The sequence below is a fragment of the Salarias fasciatus genome, chromosome 18 (assembly GCF_902148845.1).
Source record: "Salarias fasciatus chromosome 18, fSalaFa1.1, whole genome shotgun sequence".
Lineage (NCBI taxonomy): Eukaryota > Metazoa > Chordata > Actinopteri > Blenniiformes > Blenniidae > Salarias > Salarias fasciatus.
The window spans coordinates 11,741,256-11,753,858 of record NC_043762.1 but is presented as its reverse complement, the minus strand read 5'-3'; the positions used below and the strand labels follow the sequence as shown (position 1 = coordinate 11,753,858).

The following is a 12,603-nucleotide window of genomic DNA, read 5'->3' as shown; positions in this document are numbered from 1 at the left end:
GATAATGTCTTTTCTAATATTTCTACATATGCAAATATCGATAGAAGGTAACTACAATATGTTAAAAACGCACAAAGCCAACAAGATGAGACATTAAATGTGACAATCAACCAAACTGTGGTTTAAAAGCAAACTATGAAAGAAAATTGTCATGTGAGTTTAGTTTCCTCGCAGTAGTTTATAGTTTCTGTGTGGAGTTTGCATGTTTTCCTGAAGTTGAATAAAGACTTTTGATAGATGGTGTGCTTCTTCACCACAGTCAGCTTGGTCAGCTCGAACCCAGACATATAGAACTAATAATTTGAAATAAAAACATTTCTCAGTCAGTCCAATGAGATGACGCTACTCTGAGCATTATTGTGACAGTCTCCACCGGATGTAGCGCGTCTGAGCGCACGTGCGTTGATGAGCTCGCGCGTCCAGCTGCAGAAACGCCCTGCATCCCTCCTCCTCCTCCTCCTCCTCCTCCTCTCCTCCTTCCATCCGACATTCACCCATCCATCCATCCACCGACTCCTCCGCTCCTCGTGTAGCCGCGGAGGGGCCCCCTCTGCCCGGGTAGGACGCCTGAAGCCGCCCCGCTGAGCCCCGGAGCGCGGAGCCGGAACATGGCCTGTTAACGCACCGCGGAGACACAGAGAGAGACGAGAGGCATGGATCCGCGCTCCTTCCTCATCCTGGTCGCCGCTTCCCTGAGCTGCTCCCCCGCTGCTGCTGACTGGAGCTTCGGTGAGTCAATGATTATTGTGATTAGGATTATTATTATTCTGCGGGGCGCAGCGGTGGGAATAATGTGGAAGAAGCGCACAAACACGGCGGACACGTTCAGCCCAACCTGGAATATTCTTAATATCATCATCATGCGGGATGAAGAGAATACAGCAGATTTATTATCGGAAGGAGGCCTGAACCTTTCAACAACTCATAATATTGAGAAGATCATACAATTAGGCTGTTTCTTATTATACTGCAACATCAGTAAATAGAAAGCAGAGTCTATGAGCACGTTTTTAAATGACAAGCTACCCAGCACAGAGACAAATATACACAAACTAGTCTATTGTTAATGTTTAAATTTGTTTTAGTATTCTAAATAGAATAGAAAAAGAATATTTCTACATAAAGTGGTAAGATTCTTAGTTAAACTTCCCTTAATTGAAAAAAAAAACCCAAGTTAAGCTAAAAAACCTTATGTATAATTTCAGTCAGAAAGTTTTCTATACCCCCCAAAAAATAATAAATAAATAATTAAATAAAAAAGAGAAAAATTAAAACAATGTCCAAAAACAATATACAAATTAGGCCACATAAACTCAGAATAAAGTTGATTGAAATGTTGGAAATACTGCATCTTGATCTGTGTTGTCTAAGGTAAAAGTATTGTTCTTTATAAAAACAGTGTAGAAAGGAAAACAAAAGTGCAATTCAAGATTGAATTGAGACAACCTTTGTTTATTGTAATAAAAATATGCCAGTTTAAAAAAATGAAGGAAGAAGCATGTGTGTGTGTGTGTGTAAAGATGAGGTTATTATAATGCAGAAAAGTCAAAACTAAAGTTGCCAAATATATACAGATAAGTAAAATTACATGACATAATTAAAATTATCACAGAATTTTCAGTTATTTCTTATTACATAAATTGAGAAGGAGTCAAGCAACAAAAATTCAGGTAAATACAATTAAATGATGGAAATACTACTAATACTGTAAATATTCATGAGGATGCATAGTACCTGAGAATGTTGAATAAAAAAAGTTGGGAAAATACATTGTAAATACACAAAGCCAGATGTCAAAGCTACACATAAAAAAAAAAATACACAAAAAGTTGAGATAGTGTCATAATATTTGTTAGAATCTTTGGCGGAAAGTAGATACAATTTTAAATTTTCCTAAAAATAAGCAAAATGGTCTTAATCAATCCTAATTTTATCAGTGATGTACATATAAAAAATGGATTCCTCCATCCCTCAAAATTGTAACGTAGTTACAAGTGAAATTGAAAGTATTAAAATAAAACAAGGTAATAAATCACGTAACATGGACCTGTTTCAACATTCTAACATTCCCAATGTTGTCGTTCAGTCCGTACAATGTGACGACAGAGATGAAGACGGTTCTAGAAACGACTGTCATCCTACCAGGAGTGTGTTATACCGACTCGCCTGAGGACCTTTCTTTCCACTTGTAAACACGAGGAGGCCTCATCCATCAGCGATAACAATCACTGTGAAACCCTGAAAAATGAGATTATACAGGCACTCTCCAATTTCCAGCTCTGCGCTCTCAGCGGAGACAGCTATTGATCGGAAATGTAAATGTGTGTGTGTGTGTGTGTGTGTATGTGTTTGTGTGTGTCTGCGTGTTCACCGGTGACATTAATTTCTCCCATGCAGAGTCTATAAATAGCGGATATCTAATGTTCCTGCGTTGTGTTGAGGTTGGGAGCCTGCAGGATCACTGATGCAGAGCTGTGTTGTATACGATGATGAGAGGAGGAAGAGGAGGAGGAGGAGGAGCGGGAAGAAGCTGGTGGTGCTGAGAGGGAGGTGTGTGTCTGTGTGTCTCCCCCCTCCGCCTCCTCCTCCCTCCTCTGGATTACATAACCGACATACAGCGTATGGCAGCCACGGGAGGGGCTCAGCTGAGGAGACGGTCGCCTGCATTTACGTTGCAGTTTGGTCGGATTCTAATTCCCAGCACCTGTTAGGAGCTTTACATCACTCAAACTGGTGAACTTTACTGCAGCAACATTGTGTCACAGGGCATGCTTTCAACCTGTCTGACCCCTGAAAGGCATGCTGAGGTAGCTGCAGCCGTCAGATGCGCTTTAGAGTCTCCTGGGGCTTCGTGGTGAAAAAAGTATGGGAACAGCTGCCCTATGTCCAGTTTGGTGCTGAAAACCAGTTTGAGCTCGCTTTGTGCATTATATCACAAGTTGATCCTTACGGCAATGTCGGCATTCACGTTATATAAGATCGTGAAAGACTGTTATTTGGAGGAACAAATCCACAGAGCAAAAAGAAAACATCATGTATGTAAGTCTTTGTTTGTTGCAAATCATATTGTCACAATCTCTCGCGTAGTGGAGGTGTTTGCATCCATCCATCCTCTCCCTCCGTTCACCAAGCTCCCCGACCATCCATTTATCCACTGACTCACCCATCAAGCAAACATTGGGTAAAGAGTCAGTCATGTTTTAGTAAAATGTTGCTTTTTATGATTTGCAGCAGTTCAAAGTTCATGTTTTTTCGCCATTAAATATTCACTCTGTTGTAGCTCACTGTACCTTCAACTTCCTGTCCAAAATATGTGGTGCTGCTGTAACCAAAGGCTTTAATTCCGTTGTGCCTAATCGAATTTTCACAAACCCATATGAAGGAAAGTACCGCAGTATGCACAACAGTGAGGTCTGCCTTCAACTTCAAGTCAAAGAATTTCTGAAAACATCCAACATGAACGACCCGAAATGGCCTCGTTTTGAGCCACTCGAAGGCCGACTGCTGTTTCTCCAAAGCAAATTAAAAAGGCGGCCCTGTGTTCTTTTACGACAGGTTTTCCACAAAACACATCTGGAAGTCCGGGATAAAAACACTTACCTCTAAATTCCTTTATTCAAATGAAAACTACAATTGTTTAACATAAATGCCCAATGCCTTCATATCAACTTAATCTGGCTCAACAGGTGAACAACATTAAAAAACAAGGAAGCAACAATCTGGAAAAAAAATGAATAAATAACTGAACTCTTAATCTTCACTTTGATATTTTTGAAAATTAAGTGGTTGAGAGACACTTTTTTATTTTTTTTGGTCCCTCATGGGATTTGAACCATGGACGACTTTCAGCTGAGAGTCTGCTTAATCATTAGCTCGGGCCTGGAGAAGGTCACGCTGATGCACCCGGTGCGACTGTTGCCACAGCAACACGCATGAAGATTTCCTTCATGCTGATTTATGGGTCGAGGTGCTTCATCGTCGCCGGGCTCTCATACGGGCGAGGGGGGGTGTGGGGGGGTTGCAAGAGTGGCGATGTCACAGCAGCAAAGTTTTCTGATTGGACCAGAAATGGAAAGCGATGAATCCGTGGCACATTTTACTCACTCATTCATGCTCAACAGCAAACAAGCACAGCAAAAAAAAAATAGAAAAAAAAAAGGGAAAGTCTCTTCAATAAACAGTAGTGTTTTCCCTCTCCTCTGGGAAGTGAGGATGTTTCTTTTGTCCGAGGCCGCGTTCGCATGACGAAGTTTTCAAGTGAAAAAAGAAAACTTTTGTTTTGTTTTGGTGCTTTCGGTCACTGAAAACCCGACTCTTGGCAAGCGCTCAGAATCCGTCTCCATGGAAACGGGGGAAAACGCAACTTCTCTGAAAAGCCGCTACTTGCGCTTTAGCACCACAGCGGTAGTAAATAGTTGATCTCCACATACAGAAGGTGAGTAGATTTCCTCTAGAGCGTCATGACTCCCAGTCCACATTCTCCTGGGACTTGGTACTTTTCGAGGTGAGTCACTGTAGCAACCATCCAGCTTGGCCGTCAGCACTGTTCATGTCGAGAACATATTGTCTTGTGTTTTCATACTTTTTTGTTTAGAAAAAGAAGCTGAAATCAGACATTGTACTGTGATGAAGTTTAGATCTTCCTGAGAGGTGGTCTCCATGAATGGTTGCTCATTAATCCCTGCACTGGTGAGGCTGCAGAAAGCGAAGCGTCCCGCCTCTCTTCATCCCTGCCTGCTGCAAGCTGTCGGTCCTTGGCTGCGCTGACTGATCCCCCCCCCCTCACACACACACACACACACACACACACCCCGTTGTTCTGGTTTCTTGTCACAGCGCAGGTGAAACTGCATCTGTTCGGAGCATTTGTCTCAGTGAAATCCGCCCGCCCGGCGCTGCAGGGTTTGTTGTGCTTCCTGCTCGGATTCACTGGAGAGCTCCCAGTCCGCTCCCGGATATTTACGGCTTTCAACAGTTTCCACACAACTGAGCAGACATGTTGCACTTTTTGTGCCGTTTTCTCTCACTGATCCCTCTCAAACAAGATGGAAAGATGAAAGCAGGTTGAATATGTTTGCTATGAAGGGTTTTCATGTGAAAGAACAGCTTCAACCAATGTACAAACAGATAGAAGCATGTTTTTACATGGTTTTATGTACCCAGGTAACAGATGCTTATACATTCTATCTGTAGAATCGTTTCAGATATTTGCATCGTCTGAATTTGGATTTGCACCTACCTCAGACTAACTGTGTTTTAAGATCTTTTCGTGCAATCACCAACTTTTGATCGGTACCAAATGGCATGGATGTGAGGTTGAAGGCCTCACCTGATTTCACTTGTCATGTCAATAGTGCCTGTCTGGAACAGCAACTTATCACACATTTCTAATTACAGCATTGTTTATTCCAGATCGATTACACTATGTTTTATCCGGGAAACATTTGGGGTTTTTGGCATTTAACTAAAAATGATTTCATGTTGGGTCGATGCGGTCCAAGCACTGTAAAGGTGCTCACATTTTGAAGTGGTATTTCCGGGTATACAGCGAAGGCAGCAAACTTCTGACAATCAGAGAAAGCTTTTCACTGTAAGACCCGCTGCTTTGTTTTACCAGACGGATCAATGCCGGAGCTTTCAAAAAAGATGAGGGGGAGGAGAAAAAAAAGGACAAAAGGATAAAGGTGTTGGTTTGTGTCGCTGTGGGAGACGGAAGAAAGGATGAGGAGGAGAGATTACCTCCCATTTAGGAAGGGGAGTTTCTGCACACCTACTAATTGAGAAATGGATTCCCAGAATGAGAATGATCAAACGCTGCCTTTGCTTCCAAATCCACTCCTTTTGTTCCCGTCTGAATTGTCAGGTGGCGTGTAGTCGTGATTGATCATTTCTCTCAGAGCTGCCCCCCAAAACAAATTGGATTGCCGTTCTCTTCTAAACCAAAGGAAAGAAAAGCTTTACTCCAAACGGTAGACAGCAGCCAATTAGGAACCGCTGGTTTTTTTTTTTTTTGTTTTTTGTTTTTTTTCAGCAGTCGGGAAAAACCTGAGAGTGAGTCAGTCTGTAGGCAAACTAAAAATAATTCTACAAAGACAGGGAAAGCGGTTAAAAAAGGCTTGATCCTGCAACCCCGGCTTCTTATCTCCCGTCCAGAAATGTAAACACAGCCAGAGAGATAACATTGTGTTCCAGAAAAACAGAAGGTCAGAGCAGAATTATACAGAAACAGTGCTACCGGGTGTAATGACCCATCAAGTACGAAGCGTACTTTTACTATCTGAGCCACTTTCAGTGGGAGAATCCTACCTTAAAGTTGTATAAAATTCATGAACATTTTATAACACTGCGTCCAAAAATATGGAAAATCCTAAAACAAGATATGAGACATGTCAGACTTGGGGTGTAAGGTTAACTGTACAGTCTCCTCGCCAGTCGGCACCAGATGTTTTTTTTTCCATATATAATGTACTTAAAGTGAAATGTGCCCACCTGCCACTAGGCGGTGCTAGAGAGCTGTTGGATGTCGTTTCTGTTTTCCCGACTGCAGTGCTCGAGCAGACTTGCCAGATGTCTTCGTGTGGTTTGCCGGTATTTTCGTCTTGCTAGTGAAAGGTCGCATGTGGACTGTCTGGCTCGTAGCTGCCACGTCCCACTCGCCCTGCTGCTAGCGTGTTAGCTACGCTGACGCAGTAGCGATGTTCCCGTTGTCTTCACGGAGACAGGGTTGGCACCGTTGTTGCGTCCGTGGACATCCAAAAGGTTTAAAAGTTCAAATGTTTTTTGTCATGGATTGTGATGTTTAACTAGAACTTGAAGTCTTCATCTTCAATTTGAAGCCTGCATGAATGACTGGCTCCATCTTCAAGAGTGCAGACAGACAGAGGGCATTGTGGGAAATGCAGTGTGTTTGTTCGGTGTCTGCCAGTCCTGCCAGGCTGGACGCTGCTCTTTGCTCACAGGGTGAAGCTGATTGAAATTCCCTCTGGCGGCGACTGGCCGTGCAACGCCGCAGCCTTATTTCACACTCTGCTGCCGTGGGCTGATGAAACCACCCAGCAAAAAAAAAAAAAACCTCCAGGAGTCGTTTTCTCCGTGTTCCACCAGCCTGCAGACTGAAACCGAGGCTGAGAGGGCAGGCGGGGGTCTTTATCGTGTTTTTTATTTTTTTCCTTAAATTTTGTCTACAACTGTAACAGAACAGTGATGACTGAAAATGACCACAGTCTCAACATAAAATCAAATTTATTGATATCTTCTGGTGTAAAGTACAGCGACATGTCCAAAGTACTGTTGTCAGAATGAGTTGTTCTAGTTCTAGTTGCTAGCTTGATTTGAAGAAGTCCGCGATCTTTCGTCTCAACATCACCAGGTCTCTTGTGTTGCATCCACTAATTTAAAAAGAATGTGTTTAAAAAAAGTTTTTTCCTTTGAAATGTCTATTATTTGCTTGGTTGGTCGGATTGGAGCCTCTCGAGGTACAGTTTTAGCCCATGAGCCTTATGTTTGGCTTACTTCTATTGCCGTCTGTCTCCAAGTGCAGCCGAGTGTCACATTAAAGCCTCTGCAGGACAAAGTGTGGGGTTGTTTTTCAGAGTGATGAGACCTGGAGGTCAGAAAGTGTTTCGAAAATAGGAAATCTTAATTTAGCTTATTTGATTTATAGCTGATGGTTTTGGAAATCAAACCTCATTATAACGGGACAAAAGCTACATTTGGGGAGAGTTTTATCTTTCTTTTCTTATTTGCTGTGGGATGAATGGGAGCTGCTGTGGGGGTTTTCTCCTCATATCAGGACATCAGCTGGAGGACGACTGGCCGGCAGCCTGCAGTCTAAATCACTCCAAAACTGTTTTCGAGGAGCTGCTCGGTGCCCAAAAGCGTTTTCATTTCTTTTATTTAGTGTGTTGGTCAGCTTCAGGTGGACGGGGCCGGCGCAGTACGGCCGAGGCGAGATGAGGCGAGGTAATCGCTGCCATTCTTTGATCCCTGCGAGGCAGAGAGGCACTCGGAGAGGAGACGGGGTTGCTATGGTGACAGCATCCCATTAGTTCTCCAGTTTCAGCCCGCACCTCTACAGAAAACTGGCTCATCCTGGCAGTTTTTCATCGTGTTTGTACATTTCCTCCCACCTGTTGGCAGGCAAAATTCCATTAATTTTAATTAGCATGAGTACATTTTTATATCGAGGCATCTTGGTTTAAGTGGTGATGTGAATGTTAGTCCTGCAGCTGTGACAGGTTAGGTTACTTAATTAAAGGTTTTTCTACCTTTTGCACTTTTTCCACATAATTTGCATGAAATGTTATTTTTCAATAACTGATGCAGAATCACAGGATCTCTGTATAATATTTTGGAGCTGTGTATAATTTTTTTTTTTAAATGAAGTTGAGCGCTCAGTCAACATTTAAATTAAAATTGTCCAAATCAGAACAATACGTTGCTGATATCTGAGCAGCATGTAATCAACCCAGTATTTAAAGGATTAAGTTTTGTCAATATTTGATCAGGACTGACTATAATTGCAAGGTTTAACCTCAAAAAGCTAAAAAATATATAGAATTGAATACTTATAACAGTTTTATGAGAGTGCTTATTTGTACTTGATGAGGGTATTATTTATTCTCCACAATGTTTTATTGATCTATTAGAGAAAATAAACTTAATAAGCAGCAGCTTTACAATTCAGAGAATTTGAAAAACTGATCATAATGAAGTTAGATTTGACTGTGAAGCCAGTTGCCTGAATTGGTCACCTCTCTTGCTGATCAGCGTGTTTGTGTTCACAGGTTGCCTGTTTGAAAGCGAGCTGTGTTCTCCGTACGAGATCTGCGTCAACGGTAAGCTTCCTGTCTGCCTCTTTTAAACATTAAAGCTGCACGTTTGCTTAGAGATGTGACAGAAATGACATTTCACTGATCCCGTACTGATTGTCCCATGTGGTATGTTTACATTACATCTGTTGCTCTATGATCCATATAAAAGTTCCAATGTGTATCATTTGAGTGTAAAATCCAATATCTGAGTCTACCTAAAGTGTGCAATTAATAATAATTTTCTGCTATTACTGCAGTGAATTTGTAAGCTCATTATATTCATATTCTGCACGAAAATCCCATCGCATAAAGATAAACCCGCACTGTCTCTGCCGCTGTGTAAACCGGAGCACGGAGCACCCCTGCTGAGAATCAACCCAGAATCAAGAAGAGAAGCAGGAGCGCTGGTCCCAGAAAATGATGCAACATATAGTACAGATGGCTGTAAACACATCTTCCGTTCATATCAGGGTCGCACGCTCGTTTATCTTCAGCTCCGCTTTAGTTTTCTCTAACTGGAGCCTGTCGGGGTGTTCGCTGGTTGAGGAGGCGGGCTTTATCAGCATCCCTGCAGGATGTGAGGCCCGGAGAGGAGCTGAGCTCTAATCTCATCTGTGAGGAGGTGGATCAGGTGGAGGAGGGTTCCGACCCGATTGTTCAGAGAAAACCTTCCGCGGTAGACTTTTATTTTTAGATCAGCTCCCAGTCTGTGTTGTGACGGCTTCAGGTGACCTTGTTGTGTCATCCTGCAACTAATATGACCTACTTTACAACAAAGGTAGGACACCAAAATTTACACAAAACTGAGCAATGATGTGGAAATAATTCCTCCACCATTGTTGCAATTATCCATCAGCTAGAATATGTGTAGAGTAACTATTCATTGCAGTCGTTTTGTTTAACATCCACTCCTCATATTAAGACAAACTGTGTGCAAAGACGAATTCAAATTCGGATGTTATTTAAGCCTAATGGGCAAATTAGGACTGTGAAACTTAACAGAAGCACTCGTGGTGTGTTTTAAATGGAGCTGTCAGCGAGTCCTCTGTGAAGGTAAAAAAAGCAAAACAAAACAGGAAAACAAGAATATGTGAGACATGAAGACTGCCAGCGTGAGAGGAAAGTTGAAAAAGTAAATCTTCTCTTGCCATGCTTGGCCGGCTGTGGTCACAGGGATTTCACCTGGTTCGCCCCGCACACGGCCGTGTGGAAAGTGTTTTTTTGCGCCTCACTGTTTTGGCTCGTGAGCGCAGAACGCCGCTCTGCTTCAGCTCCATCGGAGTTCATCACGAACCTCTCCGACGCCTGTTCAGTGGCTTCCCCGGCTGGAGGACGTCCAGCTTCTCTCTGGTTCTCCTCTAACAACACCTTGGAGGCTTTTTTTTTTTTTTTTGTTTTCTTGCATTACTTCTCCTCCCTGAGTTTGTACGAACACATGAAGATGACTGGGTTTTCGAAAGTGAAGGTGTGGCGGCGCCGACAGCTGGATCTCACGGGGAGGGGGGGGGAGAAAAAAAAGAAAGCTTGGGTGGCTGCTACCTCCAGCCATTGTTCACATCCACCGTGTGTCTGACCGGCTTCAATAGCCGCTGTCAAGCTGCCCCTCGCAGACAATGCCGCTCCGCTCTGCTGTGGAGCTGATTGGCAGCTCCGGCTCTATCGGGCCGGACAGCCACTCCAGTCCCGAGCTGGCCGAACGCTCCTGGCAGGCAGATACAGTGAGTAAGCTCTCCATTGTCTAGCTGAGGATATTCTTTTTCTTTTTTTGTTTTTTTACATGTTTCAGTAACAAAGGGAGAATCTGTCAATTGTAATAACGTCTCAATACACTCAGGTTTTAGCTCACCGCTGAAAGCCATTTTAAGGCTTTAGAGAAACTGAGATGGAGCACTACTCCGTGGAGATATCATGTAGAAAGGTGCATTGCAGCGCGGTGGTGAAGTGGTGAGCATTGTTGTCTCCAAATGAGAACATTCCAGTCTTGCATTCATCTCCCTGCAGGTTTTTCCTTCCACCTTATGATTTGCAGACTTTATTCAAATGAGAGATTCGCAGCAGGGAAGGAACATAAACTCCCTGCAACGTATGGAATTTAAACCCTGATCTACACGCTCTAAATCAGGAATGTCAAACACGTACAACGCAATTTCATCTTGAGTGGGCCGGACCGGTAAAATAATGCCTTAATATAATAATATTCAAGTTTAAATTGAAAAGTTTTTCTTTGTTTTGGTGCAGAGCATAGGTGATGAAAATGCCTAGATTTTTGCAAAACTAAGCATTTATGTTAAAAAATGACTACAACTTCAACATTAAGCCAGTTTTGATGATACATTCTGGTGCAAAATACTGTGAAATGTTAAAATTAACTTCTCCTAAGGCTATGTTTTTTTCCAGCCTCATCCTACAGCACGGTTGTCGTTGCATGACTGGAAGCTCTCTCCATGCTCTCCATTCAATTCTACAATCTGAATTTATTCGGGATTCAAGCCAATCGCAAATATTTAGACATATTAAAAATAATCAGGAAGTCAAGGATCACAAGAGAAAAAAAAAACCTCATCAGGCTCTGAAGTTGAAAGATGCACGACTTGCTGTTATCTGTTGACACCCAGGAGGGTAATCAGGGTTTGTTTGCTGACAACAGCCACCTGCTGCTGCTGCTGCACCAAACTGGAGAGGGAGGCGACGCAGGCCGCCGGTCGATAGAAGCGCTGATGTTCGGCGTGAAAAATGTGCTTGTGAACATGCAGCTGAAAGTTCAGGGACATGTCTTCCATCTTCCATCTCAGGCTGGCGTGATGGAGGAGCCCCCCCCCCCCAGGTGTTGATTAGCTCCCCTGGCTTTACTGTCAGAGCTGTAATGGCGCTCATCGAGAAGAAGCTTGCTCAGCGTGAAAACACTGATTACCGGCAGAGAATATGGCCCCCAGTCACGCTTTAATTGGCATTCGTTAACTTAGCAGGAGGAGAGCGGATTGTGAGCGGCGTGCCGAGCGCCGCCGTGGATAAGTACAGATGTTTTCATGGTGTGCAGAGTATTAAACATTACAGTCCTCTCAGTTTTACATTCCATCAAATAACCAGAGGTGAGATTGTTTCTGGGGACTGCTGCTGTTTGTTCATGTAAGTTTTTTTTCTGCTTTGGAGGATTTTTCATGTATGAGAATGTAAGTGAAGAAGGAGTGTGTTGGGGTATTGACTTCCCACATGGTGATGATGTGATTGATTGTGATGGACTTTTCACACAAGGACCTCGAGCAGCAGTAGCAGTGTGTTATTTTTTTTATTCACAATGTGTGATCAGTCTTATTTTACAGATGGAGTTTGTCAGGTTTGCGAGGATGGTTGGGATTTTATAATTACTGATTGTGTGATGATGACCCCTCAATAATATCAGGACCAAAGTAATTTGATCACTGCCAGTATTCAGGCACAGCTAGCATGCTAGGTGCACAACACAGGCTAACTGTTTTTTTTTTTTTTTAAATTGCTATCCAGCCATTGAACTTGGATCAAACCTTTCAAGTAAAAATAGAAACAATTCTTTCTTTGGATGTCTGTTTACATGACAGTGGCAGTTGGAGCAGCTGATAATACAACTTTTTGAAAAATGCTCCCGAAGTGGAACTTTTCGAAAACGCTCCGACTGTGTCCCTATTTAAACAGAGGAAAACGCAACGCGTTGCATAGATGGGGTCTTGGTTAACTGATCAGTTGTGATCAATAAGGATGTAAAGTGTTTCAGATTATTGAATTTGCTTTTAAATTGCAAAGAATAAATTTGAGT

The 12,603-nt window shown here is 42.8% G+C and overlaps 1 protein-coding gene across 1 annotated transcript in view; it reads left to right on the top strand.

Moving 5' to 3' along the window:
- The first annotated feature begins 377 nt into the window (after positions 1-377).
- LOC115405050 (receptor-type tyrosine-protein phosphatase N2) overlaps positions 378-12,603 on the top strand; it is a 43,456-nt gene continuing 31,230 nt past the window's right edge. The window contains 2 exon segments of the mRNA XM_075410465.1: positions 378-729; positions 8,787-8,837. Of these exon segments, the coding sequence (XP_075266580.1) occupies positions 654-729; positions 8,787-8,837 (127 nt within the window). The 5' untranslated portion in view covers positions 378-653.